This window comes from Ammospiza nelsoni, chromosome 1 (genome assembly GCF_027579445.1).
Source record: "Ammospiza nelsoni isolate bAmmNel1 chromosome 1, bAmmNel1.pri, whole genome shotgun sequence".
Classification (NCBI taxonomy): Eukaryota; Metazoa; Chordata; class Aves; order Passeriformes; family Passerellidae; genus Ammospiza; species Ammospiza nelsoni.
The window spans coordinates 35,203,061-35,220,771 of NC_080633.1; the positions used below are offsets into that span (position 1 = coordinate 35,203,061).

General features: G+C 40.5%; 1 protein-coding gene across 5 annotated transcripts in view; it reads left to right on the forward strand.

Annotated features, from left to right (window-relative positions):
- CREB5 (cAMP responsive element binding protein 5) overlaps positions 1–17,711 on the forward strand; it is a 256,873-nt gene that overhangs the window by 168,954 nt on the left and 70,208 nt on the right. For all 5 annotated transcript variants that reach the window (XM_059473959.1, XM_059473969.1, XM_059473941.1 and 2 more), the window contains 2 exons: positions 13,356–13,482; positions 15,593–15,703. In XM_059473959.1, the coding sequence (XP_059329942.1) occupies positions 13,356–13,482; positions 15,593–15,703 (238 nt within the window). The remainder of the gene's footprint in view (positions 1–13,355; positions 13,483–15,592; positions 15,704–17,711) is intronic.

Sequence of the window (17,711 nt, forward strand, 5' to 3'; positions counted from 1 at the left end):
GGAGTTGGGTTTTGCAGCATTGGGAGTTGGTGGGAGTTGAAACAATACTTGTGTTTTTGGGAGGGCATTTTCCATCCTGTGTGTGTACACGAGACTCAGGCCACGTCTAGATCATTGGCATTACTTCAAATGTGCAAATACAGCAAGAGAGCTCCTTCTAGCCAGGTCAACCTGGCCTTTTTGAAATATTTTTTGCAAGGATTATTTCCTCCTTGCTGAATGTTGTGTTGAAAACGGTGGGATAAAATATCTTAAAGTTATCCAGTACCCACAGATTTTCAAATTCACGTGACTCAACTTTTGTCACTGCTGATCATAATGCTGCTCTTTTACTTCTCCTGGTATGGCAACTTTCTAGTTAAAGCATTGTTTCAGTGGCAGTTCTCAAAGGGGAAAAAGCAGAGTTAAAAAAGCAGCAGTTCAAACTATGACTATTCATGGAGTATGCACGAACACTTATGGTTCATGTAAAGACATTAAATAAATAATTAGCAGTCTGTTAGTTCATACTGCAGACTCTTGGAAGCTGGCAGTACAACCTGAGCTTTTTTAACATGACTTTCTACTGACCACTAGGCCCTTTAAACTGGTGCACAGGGTGTTATTTTAATCTTCAACACAAAATTCTGGTTTGGGAGAATGTTTCCTCTTTAAGACAGCATTTCTTTCAATACAAAGATAAGATAAAATAAAAAAACCTCCAAACAACAAACAAAAAACCCCCATCTGTGAAACAGTAAACCAAACACGAGTACAAATTGGAAGGTAAAGATGTAAAAATACCCTTTTTTTCTTAGTAGGATGTAGCATGTCATTAGCAGGCATTAAGCCAGTATTCAGGGTATAATTTAGGAAAATGTCTTCATAGGGGTCATACGTTTTTATGTGTCTCATTCTGTTCTAAATGACTGTATTAGCAGCACTCCTGTGAACTTCAATGGCAAGAGCGTCATGCCCAAAAGAACATCTGCCACCTCTCCTTGTATTCCTCAACTCAACTGCACCAGGCAAATGTCTGGTGAACAGAATGGTGGAAAGGTGCTTTGCAGATCAGCATAGGCTTCAGTGATGGTATCAAGAAGAGCAAGGGTGGAGTTTGGCCAGGAGAAATTTTGTTAATATTATGGTGATTCCTCTTCTTCACTTCACAAGCTAATCAGGGATCAGGACAAATTACTTGGTAGCAGTCCACAGATGTCAAAGTGGAAGATGGGGATTTTTGTTTTCTTTTGAAGCATAGGACACAGATGGGTGTCAAAGCTTGTTTTACAAGTGGATGTAGTGCATGTTATATACTGACTCTTTATGGAGCATGCGTGCATGTGTGTGTATGAGTGAGATTCCCAGTTGGTTTAAATCCATTGTCTTTGGCAAAGCTGTGTGCTGTACACCATTGAGAATTGGCTCTCCTGCTGTTGATGTATTCATTCTATTCTTGTTTTCTCAAACAATTGTGTTAACTGGGCTACAGTTCATGAGGTCTCTTTTTTTTCAGGTTTATATTTCCTCAGCAATAATTTGGTCATAAATAGGCACATTTTGAAGAACACCAGATAGAATAAAGTGGAAATATTTTTAGGAGAAAGTTTTTGAAAATGATTATTGATTGTCTCATTTTAAAGAATAGTTCAAAAGAGAACATCAAATTCCTGATTAAAAAAAACCAACTCAGAGTTACTTACCTTTTCATATTTTATCCAATTTCCGCTTGCTTCTATTTAGAGCATTTCATAACAGTTCCTTTCTGCTGTAAGCTAGAGAGTAAAGAAGACAAGTGTGTTTTGGTATTTGCATTACTGGTCACTTAGACTTGCTGCATTTTATCATGTGTATTGGCTGGTTTGTATGCATTTTTCTTAAACCAAGATTTAAGATTTACATGTTATCTGGAATTTGATCTATAGCTTGAAAGGCTACTGTAGCCACAATAAGAATGAAAATAACCCTGGACTGTTGAAAATTCAGCTTGGAGCACCCAAAGTGGTAATGACTGCAATAGTAGCTTTGTCGATATTTATAAATCAATGCAAACCAGAAACTGGATGTTTTAATTTAGTACTGTTTCAATGTAACTGATACCCTCAAGTTTAGAGCCTTAAGCTTTGTGAAGTGCAATGTTATTGCAGGGCATGCATCCAATTTTTAAAACATTATATAGATTGGAGACAGATGAGCTTTTCAGAATTATTTTAGGCCTATTTTGATTGAATGCCTGAGATGCATTTTCCAGTGGAAATTAATTGCATTGATGTGAAAACAAATGAACCCCAACCTCAAAATTAGCTGCAGGTTCCTGCTCGAACCAGTACTTAAAAGAGAAAGAGTGGGCACGGAGGGTGACTGGGAATTACGATGACAATGTACACTTTGTTGGTAGAATAAAATAACCTCTCTTCAATGCCTGCCCTTTTTTGCTGTCTCTCTTTGCATTCATGCATGCGTAGAGAGAGAAATTTTCCCATGTATCTGTGGCTGGACATGAGTGGACAATGGCTTTTATTTGCTATCATTGCTTCCCTTTGCAGGCTGCTGGAAACCTTTGTTGGTCTGTGTCAGCAGCTAAGTGTCAGCAAAACCTCCCACAGCCACTACCTGTGGTGGGTATTTTTCTGGAGCACACATTTCTTGGGGATTGTGCTAGGTGAATTTATTAGTAAATAGCAGCTACCATGATTTTCACCTTTCAGTGTAATTTGCCTTAGCTATGTAAAAACTGCATTTGTGATTCCTGTTTCTTTGACTGATGCTCACAATCAGTGGACATGTCCCAGTGAGAGGTAAGCAGGGAAGGCATTGTGAATCCTTTAAATTACAAGAGCAAACAACACTGGCTTGGAGCTGATCTCTGTTGAAGTACAGCTGCAGCAGCTCTCCATGACTTTGTTCTGTGTGCCTTGAGATTCACCTCTTCCCTGTGCTCCTCATAATTTGTACTAATATAGCTGTCAGCTGGGATTTTTAGCATGTTTAAGAGATGAAGTGTGTGCAAAGGTTCCTCCCAAGAAACGGCATATATTCATTTCGATCTTCATGAAACTTTGAAGGGAATCAGTGAAGTGGGTTGGGGGTGGGAACAGGTCACTGAAGATGCATAGCTATTTGGCAGCATTAAAATATTTTCACACCTGGCGATGACTCGCTGAACAGATAATTGAGAGAACACCCTCATGAATGTGCTCCTCTGCCTCCTCCCCCACTGCCACCCAGTGAAACAACCAGCAGCTTTGAGACACTGAGCATATTTGGGGCTGTGACCATGGGGGGCCGTGCTAACTTTCCTCTAGGCTGCAGAGAGAGTTGGCACTGCAGGAACAATGTGCTGAGGCAGAAGTGCTTGGGAAGCAATGAGCGTTGAAAAGCACAGAGTTTCTCTGTGGCATTCTTGTTAAAGGATAGGATTAAGAGCTGGATTTTGGCCTGATGCTGATGTCATATATCATCTGAGAGTTTTTCAGGCTTCTAATTTTCAATTTTGCTTATTTCCTATTTTGTTTAGGAAACCATCTAGAATGATCTTTTACAACACCTTTCTTAAAGATTTCTACAGTATGTTTTACTTTTACACTATTTTTAGTGTTGAGTGTAGAATTTAAATCTCAGTAAATAAACAATCTCTCATGTATATACATCTACATATTGTCTTCATTAGTGACTGTGCTCTGCTAACCAGAGCAAACTCTGCTTTCCATAGTGGATACAGAAGACTTGTGACTTGTCAGCAGGAGACACACTGAATCTGCCAGTGACAGATGCTGGACTGGTATTCTCTCATTAAGGATGTTTTCTTTAGTCAATGTATTTTGTAGACAAACTGTGATCAAATCTCTGCTCTGTGCCCAGCCATAGCATTGGGGCTGCATGTGCTGTGAGTTGTACTGGCACATGTCTTGAGACTCAGCAACACTTGGAGGCACTGTCTTTGTACAAGCTGTAGACTGATGAGCATGAATGAGAAACTGATGGCTACAGTTTTATTAGTTTATTAGCATGGAGCTGAAGAAGAGTGAAGATTCAGATTAATGGCCTTTTAATTAATATTATTTTATATTTAAATTGCTGAAAGTTTCCTTTGGGGTCTACTTTGTCTTTTTGTGGACTACCCACTGCAGCTGTTTTTCTGCGGGGACCTAACTGAATCAGCCATGACCAGAAACTGGCCTGCAATTTAAAGCCTTCACTTAACTAGCAATCTTAATTTGATTAATTAACGCAGGACCCTTTTCCCTTTTCTCTTTGTGCACAGCAACCTTTCTGCTCTAACTTTTACAGCGTTGGATGTGGGGGCCCACAGGGGCAATGCTGAGGAAGAAAAAGTCAAGAGAGGTAAAGCCACCCAGAGTATTAGTACAGCAGTGCTGTCTGCCTGCAGGCACATGAAGACATCAGCAAGTACATCTTTCTTAGACACCCAGGCAGGCAAACATCTCTGGAACACGGGGGCATGAAACTGCTGCCACAGCATCCATCATCCTGTGAAGGACAGTGAAAACATGTGCTGTCATCTTTGACATTTTAATTGAAAAGAAAGCTTACACAGATTTCGACCTTAAGCAGTATGTTTATACAAGTGTATACAGAGAAATAATCTGTCAGTTCAGTGCAGGCTCATTGCTATAGGAGTTGGTTTAGTAGCTGAACAATCCAACATTAGCTCACACACCTTGCCTTGTTCCATGCCTCAATAATTTTTAGTAGAAATACTTTGCCTAGAGGCATGCAGTTATTAAAAAAGAGGCTCAGCTTGCTTAAAGTCTGGAATTATTAGCTCATGGTAACAAGCCTGCACTGGAGAAACTGTTGGTTCTTTGTTTTCATAACTTTGCTGTAATTCACCATCTTATTTTCAGAGACAAACTTCTGCATTGTTTAGGAAGTTAAAAAAAAAAAAAGGGAAAAAAGAAAAAGACAAATAAATCACTTCAAAAAGATTTTCAAAATATTTTTATTATAAAGTGGGTTTTACAAAGCTCTTTTATCTTAGTATTTCTATTAAATTGCCCTGGTCCAAATAATAATGGTAAATAGAAAGACAATTTTGAGAAATTTGTTTTACCTCATTTCCAGCATAAGAATCAGTTGGTAGTGAGCAATCAGTGAGACCTTCCTGTAGACCCTCTCAGCCCTTTAAAACTCTTTAAAAAAGTGTGTTTTCTCCGTCCTTTTTGCAGCCTACTATCCCTTTCAGATGCAAAGTTTTGAAGGTCAAATAAAATCCATTTGCACTGCTGTAACATGTGTGTGAAAGGAGTCACTTGAGCAAATGAGGGCTCCAGCACCTTTAGATAGCCCAAACCTGGCAGAAGAGTTACTCGGTGTTCAGTTGTCACTTTACCTGGACGCTGTGTGTAGGTTTCTTTCCAGCTGTTAAACCTGTTGATATTTTCCTTAGCTAGTCTCAAATTTTCAAATTTTCTTGATTTTGCTTGTCAGGCTGGAATCTTAAGCCCAGATTTTAAAAAGAATGGTCATGATAAAAAGTGTTTGTGTAAGCTTTATTGCCATTATTATTCCTGGTTTTAAGTCAGCTGCCATTTCATGTATTTGTGTGTTATAGCTACCTACTTTTTCAATGAAAAATAATACACCTTTATTTGTGAGGCTGAAAAATCCTTTATTTACCCAAAGAACTAAGCTTGGTTCTGTCCGAGCTGAGAGATTTTGCTGGCAGTGGAATCAGTTTGACATTTTTGCTTGCTTTTATGATCAAATCATATTTATGCTGCAGTTTTTTGGGTTAATCCTACTTCTTTTTTTTTCTTATTTTAATGCAAGAATGTGTTTTTATATGGGGTACTTCTTTATAATCCTTGAACCTGCCTTCTGCAGTGTTTCCCTGTTTTGCTTTAACTATGCCATTATCCTTCACATATCATTTGTGAGCTCCAGCTGTGTCCATAACACTGTACAGAACATAAACTTCTCCAAGGAGGTTATAGTCTAAGAAACCATTCTAGCTTTTCTTATTTTTCTTGTAATGGGTCACGCCATGAGACCCAGTGAAATATTTAGAGGGAAAGAAAGATTGAAACCAGCAGTTTCTAAGACCTGTAAGAGCCAAAAGCCAAATGTTAATGGGTTTTGTGAGGCTTCCAAGGACCTGCTGATCCTTGTACTTGTGCCGAATTTGCAGAGGCTCCTTAAACATGTGTTCAGGAAATATAGGTGGCATTAGCAGAACTGGAGTTTCTAAAGGCAAGATTTATCATTGACTAAAACTTTAAATAGACTTTGGCTCAGTAAATACATGATGGGGCTGCTGATTTGTGGGGCTTTTCTCCTACAAGCTCAGGTGAGAAGTACAGAGTTCTTAACACATTTTGAAGGCATTTTTCCACAGGATGATAGTATTTTACTGGATATATATATATATCCATTATCTGACCGGTTCTTTTGGTTGTATGTTTGTTTATTTTACTTATTCTTTCCCTTCATTTGGCTGTTCTGTCCTTGTGTATTAGAACAAGTGATCAAGAATACTTTTCTGATGGAGATGCTTTGTTTCCAATGAACATCTTCTCCCCAGGTGACATTGAGGGACATTTGAATTAAGAAGTAACACCTCTTTAGTTGCTTTTGGCTTCTGTTTCGTATCATTTCAAATCTGCATGCTACATCTTGCTCCTTTTGTAATGCTTGTTGCTGAATTCCTTCTTCCTCTGGGCTGATGTATAGCTTGTTACCTTGATTGTGCCAGCTCTTCTGAGACACTTACATGGGCTTTCCCTTCACTTCTCAGTCGAGCTTCTTGTCTTTAAGACTTTTTGAAGCTTAGCCTTATCTTATCTCAGTCCTCCAGTTTCTCATTACAGTGTCAAGCATCACTTTCACTTCGCCAGTGTTTTTACCATCAGCTGGTTTCTCTTTCCCAGGCAGAAATCTCTTCTTGTCCAACACTGGGGAAATACCTAAAGGTGAAAAATATATGAAGATACATGCACACCTCATTAAAAATCTCTACAGAAAGCATAGCTTTGTCTGGATGCTTCCCAAATCCTCTAAGTTATGAGCCACAATTTTCACTCTGTAGAGTGTTGCCCTTCTTATGTCTCAGCCTTAGCTACTCCCTTCCTCTTGCAAACTTTCTCAGTCCTGTCATTTCTGAGCATACCAGTTAAATAAAAAAACATAGAAAGAAACAAAAAGGCAACGAGAGTTGTGCCTCTAAATTGTCTCCAATTCTTTAGCATATTTATTTGCTTGTGTGTTCTATCTCCTTCTTCTACTTTTCATCTGGTTTGTGTCCCTAGAATATAAACATGCTCTGTATGAATTGTCTCTTATCTGTGTTTGTACAGTGCCAGGCTCAACAGGGTCCTGGTCCCAACTGGGACCTTTGGGCACCACCACAGTATAAATGTCTGCTACTGATAATAATAATCTGTCCACATCATGCAGATGTCGGAATTATCTGAGAAATACAAACAAGGATCTTTACTAGGCTGGCAGGGAGCCATGAATTCTAGGTGCCAGTTTTCTTTTCCCCTGAATATGCTTTGACTCCCTGAAAAATCCTGGTGACACAAACCTCCCACTTCTTGGAAAGCTTGGCTGTCTGGTGGTGATGTGATTAAAACATCATTAAACATGGGATACAGCAGGTCAGGTGAGGTCCCTTGCAACTATGTGAGGTATTCCAAGTGCTGGTCTGATGCTTTGCTGTTGCTTTCCCTTGTGTTTATTTTTTCTTTCCTCCTCTGAAAGACAAATGGATAAACTGAAACTAGACACAACTGCCCTACTTTGAGAGTGGGAAAAAATGGATCACAAATAAGGAAAGCCCTAGTTAGAGAAAGTTAGACTGGTAGGTTTAGATAATAGCAGTGTGGATCAAAAAACAGCAGACAAGCAGTAAATGAGGCAGAACACATTTCTCAGATTAAAACATCCTCTCCATGTCTTTGCCTCTGACTGAATTATTCAAATATTGAAGGTCCAGGACAGCACTTGGGTCAGGTACTCTGGCTGCAGTAGCTGCTGTAAAAGCAGCTTGCAGCTGGTCTGTGGAAACACATGCTCCAGGAAAGTTACTTTCTGCAATGAAAAGTTTAATTGTGACAGTACCTGGCAGTCAATGAACTTTCAGAGGGTAGACTGCAGCCAGCTGTGCTTATTCTCGGTAGGGTAGGCTACTTGGGGGCTTCAGCCTAAAAGCCACCCAAACCACATTGACATAATGACATTCCTTGAAAAGATCCAGGCTGCTGGCATGCAGTGATTGCTCCTCATTACATTGGTTATAAAGATATCATTGATGCCTTATTCACCTCTGTCTCCCTATTGCTTCTACTCACTCTCCCTTATTTTTTCCTTGATCTCCAAACTTTTTGGGGTAGAACCTCACCCACCTCGCTATTTTAAACCAAGGCTTCTAGGCACTGTTGTAATAAATATGTAGATGCATGCATGTTTATACATATATATATATAAATGATGAAAGTCTGATCAAGTGTGTTGTGTAATGGCAGTGTGGTACAGGGATCCCTCAGCCAGTGCTGAGCTGACATGGCAAATTCCCACAGCACAGCCTGTGGGCTGCTCTGGTGTGAGCTGACTGGGTCTGAAGGCTATGGAAAGTCAAAAGAAGAGTTCCTTTACTCCAGTGCAACTCGGTATACTTTTGGCTAAACTTTTTCCACACCAGAGCTAGCTGGAGTGGAACAAAGGGGGTTGTGATGTAGGTATTCTTCATGACCTTGCATGAATGTTATGTGCAGGGGAGTAAGGAGCAGGAGAGAGGTCATGGTAAAACCCACTGACCTGGAGTGCTTTACCATAGTAGAAAACCTTCTGCAGTGATTCTTTAAATAGCATCAGTCCTTTTGCACATAGCCCCAGATGGTCTAGGTCAGCAGGAACCTACTCTCATGAGACCTCAGCAACAAATTGTCATCTGCCAAAATTGTTCTTGAAGACTTCAAGTTAAGGGAAGACCAGTCTTTTAATAGACAAGTGTAGTGTTTAGTCATCAGGCATCAATTGCATCATGTCAGATGGAGTATTTGGTATTAATCAAGGAGGCAGACACTGAAGTATATATCCTAGACATTTGATTGCATTAGAGGAGTTATCTTTAATCATTGGGCATAGTCATATGATGGAACATGATCGAGTCACCATGGCTTAGCAGGGTACCACCCATCTGTTTAAATGTTAATAAGAGTGACTCATGGTGTTAGCACGACCATACAGAGGAAGAGCCACATGGTCAGTTACAGCAGCTTGGATAATGTGGTATTTTACTAAGCCACCATAATTCCGACTATCCAGGCCATGCACACCCAAAGTGTACAAATGCTGGCTGAGACCCCATCATATTCAATAGCAGGCTTCCACTGGAACACAGTAAAAATTCCTAAATTTTGGAAAAATTTCATGGGTAGCCAGATTTTTAGTGAGGTTGAGCATCTGCCAGTTCTCTATCTTATATGTCCTTTATCTGTGGGCTGTTTGCCCAACAGCCCTATTTATTTAGCAGCACAGGTGCCAGGGAATGAAAATCTCCCAGTCAGCAATATTGATTGACAGTCTGCAGGCAGTACATCATCAGCATTTACAAAGAGAGGAGCATATTCAATATGTCCACCAAAAAATAACAGTTATAAACTCTCACTGACTTTCTTTGCTGCCAGAGAGAAAGCACAACAAAAGAGATTGTGTTGTCCTTGGAAGAGATGTCATAGACGAATTAAATATCTCAGCCTGTAGGGTTCTGTGCCATACAAGTTCTCTGAGCTCTGTGAGAGTGACTGTTCAGGAACACGTGCTAATTCCATGCCCTGTGTTCAGTGCAGAAGCAATGGAGGTATCCATGAGTACTGGCCATTGTCAGTTTCCCTGATATGGGAGGGGGGAATCCAGAGTGCATTATGTAGCGTTTTTATCCATGGTAGGAGCACTGCAGGCTTTTCAACAAAGAGGTTCAACCTTGAAGTGCAAGTCTTCTCTGACTGCTCTCCACCTCTTTTAAAAAGCAGACTTGGGAACAGACTAGCAGGAGTGTAGTAAGAAAAAATATTTGAAGAACTGAAGATTTTTTTCCCCTCTTGCTAACTGTAAAGTATATGCTTTCCCCTAAAATGAAGCAGTGTTAAAGGTAAAACTGGGGGCATCAAGGAAGATTCTTTGCCATTTTAATAAATACCAATAATTCCCTTTTGCCCATGCCCCCTATTCCCAAACTCATTAAAGCAATTTTGGAATTTTTTTTGGTTCTGGAACATATAAGCAAAACCCAAACCATGCAGTCCCTTGAGAATCACTTGCGCAAATTGTATAGGTCAGGCCAAAATAAGTTTCTGTCAAACAGCCTAACACCTAAGCTTATTAGGAAACTGGTGAATTGTACAAAGGGTCTGTATGTAGAGCACTCTCAGAATGAATAAAGGGGCAAGGGGGGGCTCTTTTCACGGTGCTTGTTTTACTTTGACCCCACTGAAAACTCAAGAGGTATTTTAATTGAATGCGTGGCTCAGGCCAGCGCAGTTCCCATAGATTCTCTTCCATGGATCTAAGTTCCCACACATCTGAGCTGGTGGACTCGGAGGGCTGCAGAGTGGGCAGGTGGGTGCACAGCTCAGTCTCATCCCAGGCCAGGCATGAGACTGCACCAGTGCTTCCTCCTTTCCTGCCCACTCCTCCCACCACTGTCTGGGAGGAAACCTCATGGGCATCCCCAGCCGGGGTTGCAGCACACTCTGTTCTGCACTGAAATGCCCCAACCTGGGGCTCCAGCCCTTCTCTCTGGCACATGGACTTTAAAGCGTGAGGTAGAGAAGACCTATTTGAGTTTGTCATCTGCCCTGCAGGGCAATAGTTCTGGTGAGGATGGGCCAGTGGGAAGTAGATCCTGCTTGTAGGGGTCACCACAGCCTCTAAAAACCAAAATGAGATCTCCTCCTCACATTCAACCTGGTATCTCCTCACTTTTTTCTTTTTAAAAGAACACTGAATCTGCTTTTCACACTATTTTGACCCTGTCCTATTGATTTGTCAAGTCTTCATGTGTGAATGAGTGCTGGTACACGGAGAAGCTGAGCTTAAGTGGACAGTAGAATGGGTCTGTGTACTTTGAGTATATTTTCTGAGCTCATTTTTCCTGCACTGCATCCATTCCACTTATGCCACCTCCACGGCACCCCAGGCTCAGCCCATGCGCTGAGCTGACTGTAGAGCTGTATATCCCAGAAATTCAGTCATGCTCCCTCACAGAACTTACTGCACTCTCTCCCAGGATTACACCACACATTTGGAAAACGTTGTCTTGAGTTTTTTTAAGGTGATATGAAGATGTTAGTACATCACATTCCTCCATCAGCAAATAACAAGGGAGGAATAGGAAGAACTCTTTGTATCTGAGATACATTTGTTGTTATTTTTTGGGCTTCTTTCTTCCCCTTCTGAATAAGTACTGTATGTGTCTGGGAGGATTTTTAAAACATCCTTCAAAACACAGGCTTTTTCTCTCCACAGAGAACCAAGACAAAAGGATGGGCTCAGTTGTGTGCAGCTGCTAAAAGAGGGCAGCTGAGGGCAGAAGGGTGGGAGGAGCAGAGTGTCTTAGTATGAGGGAATTGTCAGGGCAAGGATTTTGAGGTGGCATTTGTTGGGATAGAAATGATTTTAGGGAAACAGGGTTGAAGACATGAGGGTTGAAGGACTGCAAGTCCAAGGATGGGAAATACTGGGGAGTTTTAAAGAAAAGGGGATTAGGTGAAGTCTTGGCAAAAGAGAAGGAGACTTGTATCTCAGAAGAAGGTGGTTTTGCCATCAGACAGGAACGTACAGTTTGAGAGCCTGGATGTGGTGCCCTCCAAACTGGATGTCTGTGAATCCCATTGCTCACAGCCTTTGGGCTTTTTGCATGATGTTTGATAGCTGGAAGTGACAGCTTAAGTTAGAGGAGGGTTGCATGTATTCATGGTTGCCAGGTATCACTTGCAATTGGAGGGGCAAAACCCCATCATTTGGTGTGACACAATTCGGGCCAAGCAGAACAGTCTTACCTCTTGCTCCTCTAGGGTTATGACTCTGCTTCCCTTGACGAGCTCAGCCCAATTTTGAGGCTTTTATGGCTAGCTGAAGGATGATCACTGAAGCAAAGGATGCTTCTGCCAAGGCTTTAAATCAGCCATGATGTTTAGAGGCTTTAAACATCTCAGGCTTTTGCCATGATTGCCCCTGCAGAGGTTCCTCAAACTCCCAGATTATGCACCCTCTTCTCCACTCCGTCTTGTACCTTTAGAGGCAACTCTCCTTCCTAATAAACTAAACCATGTGCTGTACAGAAAAGCCTCCTGCTCTCTGAGAATATAACACACCTGCTTGTACTCTCAGTGTTTGTTGAGGCACTTTGTGTGAAAACTTTATTTTCAAGGTTTTTGAAAGCTTGAAATGGTAGCAAATTACATTCACCCGAAACTTCAAGCAACTCACACTTTCTTCAAAACTAAAAAAAACCCAAACCGACAAAAAACTGCTAAGATAATTCCCAAGGTCACATTCTTAAAGGCTTTTTTCAAAGTGTAGTCCCAGCATTGTTTAATTCATTCATTTTATGATTCTTGTTTGTGAGTGGGCTTGCTTTCTCACATGCAGTTTTCCCTGTGCTCTACTTAAAAAAATCCTTCTAAATCTTTTGAACCCCTTTTGCCAAAATAATTCTCTTTGTTTTTCTGTAGTCAATATGTTTTGCTTTCATAAACTGCTTAATCTGAATGTAATTTTCCTAAATTTTTTCTACTTTTTTTTTTCTCTTTCCCATTTTTTGTGTCCTGGTGGTGCGCTAAGTGGTAAAATTAGTAATTTTTTGTTTTGGAGCAAAGGCTTGTTACATTTTCACAGGAGAGATTATCAAGAGTGATTTGAAATACTCATTTTAGAACAGCTTATTTACAGATGATACAATTTCAAAACTAATTTAAGAGTGGTAATTTTCTGTCATAGTCTCTGAAACTATCCTCCAGATATTTTTGTTCTTGAGGGCTAAATTTACAGCAGTGCACTAATGCCAGCAGATTTTTCTGGTTGTCTGTAGAAAATCTTTTTTGTACTATCTTTTTCTAGCCACTATGCTGTGCAGAGGTGCTGAGATTGAGACCAGCGGATAGGTTTACATTTATGTTATATCAGATGAACTAAGCTGGAGCTTTAACTGATAAAGAGCATAAGGAAGGTGATTCATCCTCTTCTTGAAAACTTTATGTTCCACTGATTTATGCAGGAAAGGGCAAATCCTGGATTGGTTTATCTGTGCCTGCTTGTCTGGAGCTGCCTGTGCCTACCAATGGCTGGCAGGGTAAGGCATGTTTTGGTCTGCACAGCCCATGACAACTTTCTTTTCTTTTCCTTTCTTCTAGGCCTGTCCCAGGTTCTCTGTCTTCACTACTGCACCTACACAACCGACAAAGACAGCCCATGCCTGCCTCCATGCCTGGCACCCTGCCCAACCCCACCATGCCAGGATCTTCTGCTGTACTCATGCCTGTAAGTTTTCTTATTTGGCTTTTTTTTTTTTTTTTTCAGGGTGGGAAGTTGTATTGTGTTTGATTCAATCTAAGCAGAGGTGAAAGTCTTCTGGGTTTTGTGAAAACTCAGTGTAGTAAGGAAGGTGGACCTTCTTTGGTGCTTCACCTTAGACTAGAGTATTTCTGATTAAGTTAATGGCTTGCTAATTAGTGTGAGAGTGATTAGAAGCAGTTTACATGAGACTACAGTTTGCGATTCTCATACTTGTTCATGTAGGTGAGATCAGGATGTCTGAGATGGAACAAAAAGATTTTTCTGAATTCAGAAAAAAACTGGAAAAGCAATGCACATAAGCTATGTCAGTGAACTCTAAATGATCCTCTCGTGTGGGATCTAGCAAGAAAGAAATGTGATTTACTTTTCAGGCCCGTTAACTTGCATTTATTGAGAACTAGGTAACAATTCCTGCTCATCTTTCATCATTTTTGGAGGGATAGGAATATTTCCCATCTTATGGAAACCAAAGGACTGCTTTACAACTGTAACTTCAAATTTAAAATTATTTTAGCCTTCTAAGCTTTTCAGTAGAAGACATTTGGGCAGGTTAGGGGTGGAGAAAAGTAAGGATGACATGGGGAAGAGGCGATGGAGAAAGGAGAAGTTTTTGCTTCATCTCACTGTGTTCAGTTTGCAAGACAAACCTGAGAGCAACTGACCATGGGAGGGAGAAAAGCGCTGCTTGTTCTTGCTTTGCTGGATCAAGGGGAACACTCCACAGAGATACAAAGGTTCAGGTTTAGCTGCTGTTTGAGCAATCGTGAATAAGTTATTAATTATTAACTTGTCAATAAGGCTCTCCTGGAATATCGATCAGGAAGTTTAACAAAAAAACCCCATAAGACGTGTCATTGTGGGAAGTTTTTTTCTGGCATGATTCCCAAGAAACCCAAAATGCAACAAACCTCCAGCAGCAGTGTAAGTTCAGTGGCTTCAGTCTGCTGCTGGGGAGCCCTTTGGGCAGCTTTCCTTGCAGAGGAGCAGGTGTGCTCTGGCTGTGAGCATGGAGGTGAGACAGACCCTGTCAGCACTGGCTGCTCCTCCTGCCCCACAGCACTCCTGAGAGGGCTGGGGGGAGATGGCACTGGGAGCTGCTCCTGCCCCATGGAGAAAGGGAAAGGGGGCATTGGCAGCTCTTCTCTGCCAGGGGAGGGTGGGGTATTCACAATTCCCTGAAGCCCAGCACCCATTTTTGCAGGCATCATGGAGGATGGGAGACAACTCCTCAGCGCAGGGCACAAAAAATAGGTCCCCTGCTTGGATTGCTCAGAAGGACCCAAATGTGTCCTTTTTTGTAAAAGTCAAAGATTCAGCAGACTGGCTCAAAGCAAGGTGGGATGCTCAGCTCTGTCTGGAAGCAGCACCATAACCCTGTTTTACCACCTCTTACAAGGCCTAGCAGTGTTCAGGGCTTGTCTTTTTTGGGGGGAATACCCCCCCGGAAATTATTTTATGGAGGATTTACTGCTATTTATTTGTGTCCCTCCCTCCCTCCCTCCCAGCCTAGTGAGTCTAACTTGCAGAAAGGGCTCTGAACAGCCAGGAGAGGTTTTGCTTTGTTTTTTGTTATCTCAGCAGTGCACGAAGGCTTCTCTTACAAGACATGGAAATCTCTTCGCAGCTGAGCAGTCTGAGTGAAGGAAAATCAGCCAACTTGTTTTCCGAGTGCTTGAGATTGTAGATTTCTATTTATGCTTTTAACAAGCTAAGTTGAGCCGCACCGGGAGGGGAAGCTACAATTTTATACAGTGATGCTTTTAAAACCACTTAACTCTGAGTGTTGTTATACTGAAAGGGAGAAATTCATTACAAAAAAGTGCAAACCTGGGTGGCTGCTACATTTGTTTATTAAAGAAACCCTTTCTTTATAATTGGCTGTGATTTTTCAGGGCCGATTCTGATGAAACACAAGCCTACGTGCATACACATATTAAATTCATGACACAGATTGTTATTTTCCCAGTCATGACTTGAAGAAATAAAGCTGAGTCCATTTAAATAGAAACCGAGAGTAAATTCTTGCAAGTGTCTCCAGATGTTTTCAAAGCTTTTTTTTTGTTTCTTTTAAAAGATGGAGCGACAAATGTCAATGAACTCCAACATCATGGGGATGCAAGGGCCGAACCTCAATAATCCGTGTGCTTCACCTCAAGTTCCCCCAATGCATTCAGAAGCCAAAATGGTAAAAAGAGAATTTTTTAAAATTACTGTATTTTCTCATATTGCTGTTGCATACCAGTTATCCAGACAGTGGGGGGGAAGGGGTGGGGGGGATGTAGCCAGACGCTGCTTACTTCATTCTTAGTCATATGTTATACTCTTTTTTAATATGCTGCAGTAAATTGCCTTTGTGTCTCTGAACTTTCAAGTTGTTCTTAGTCCTAACTGATCTCTCGGTGAGAGGGAACTGAAGGTGAACTATCTGACCATACTGTGCTAAATGGGATTTTTGGTGCAGATCAGTAGAATTTAAGGAAATGGCCTGGTTGTTTCTCTAATGGTGTCTGTGCTCCACAACTTGATCTAAAGAAAATTGTCAGTTAATAAAGAGTGCGGTATAAAGTGTGTGCTGCAGAGCCCTTGTTCCTTCCAGACAGAAGCATGGTGTGTCAGAGAAACATACAAAATAATACCTATATCTATCTATCTATCTATCTATCTATCTATCTATCTATCTATCGGTTATTTTCTTTTTCTGTGTTCCCATCAAAAAGAACTGTCAGAATTTGGACAAATGTAATTTATTTATATGAGTCAAATGTCATAATAAAAAAACAAAATTGTTTTTTACAGTTGTTCTACATCTTAAAAGGTCCAGGCTTTTCAGGCATATGTACTGATATAGGATTAATGTTCTTAAACTAAACTACAAGTGGACATATATAAGTTTTCCCCAGCTTTATATACACTCTTGTGGAGGTATTTGGGATTAATATCCTTGGAATCAAGTTATTGATGTAGAAATACTTTAGATTTTAAGTTTCAGAATTGCCATTTGCTGCTGTCTAATGGAAATATGAAGACAGAAGTTTTTAGTTTTAACTCTGTAGGGCTTTTATCATCTCAATATACCTCATCATAGTGAAAATGAGGATTAACTTCATTGAACATTTTTCAGTGGCATTTTGCCAAGGTAAAATTGTCATAAGTGAGAGAATGAAATCAAGCTGACAAAGATTAAGCAACCACATATTTTTGCACATTTCTACTTTTCATGACTGGTGCAGCTTTTAAAATTGTTGTCATCCATCCCGAGGCAAAGAAAAATATCTACTTGTCTATAGGTATAGTACATGCAGGAGACTCTAGGTTAAGAGCAACAACATATACAAGTTTATTCTACCTCTGTTTTCTTAGGTTGGGTAGGTCATGCCTTTGCCTCACTGTTGGTCTGGGTTAGGCTGTTAACCCAACCTCTGTTAACACTCTTTCTAAAACCACATTCTGTAAACATGCAGCCATTTGGCCAGAAGAAGAAGGATAGCCAAAAATGCTGGCTCCTCCAGCCAAGGAAAACCTGTGGTCGAGAGTTCTCTCTGCTGTACCACACAGTGACAGTGACATGCCAAATGGCAACAGCATCTGCAGCAGAGCTTGTTAAAAACTTTTTGGAATAGGCAAGTGTTTTTTCAATGCAAGTGTAGCTGAGCCAAGCTAAATACTCCTTGGCTGAATAAATCCAAAACTGGCATCTGTTTTGGGGACTAAGGGTTCTGTAGTTTACTCTCTCCCCACACCCCCTGCCTCCTTTTTACTGGTAGTGTGAGGCTACTTAAGAACAAGATTAAATTATTGGTGCATATGGTGAGAATATTGTGCTTTAATAACTGAAACTGTATTTTAATACAAATTACCTTTTAATCTGGGTGAGCAGGTTTTCTCCCTAAATCTAATATATGAAGGCATTTTAATGTATGAATAAATTGCTATCAGTTCCAAAATGTGGTGTAGTGAACAAGTAGAGCCTTTACTTCTGCCACTCTTCCAAGGGTAGAAAAAAATCTGCACACATTAACTCTCAAGAGGTATGACTCAGAGTTCCAGGACTTTTCCTATTTTCAAATGCAGGTTTGTGGTTTTAAAAATATTTTATATTTCTATATTCTAATTTTATATTTTGTTTCTGTATGAACACACATGCAATGTAAAAAGCTTCTTCATTTAGTCATTGCTTTGAGGAATATGAATCT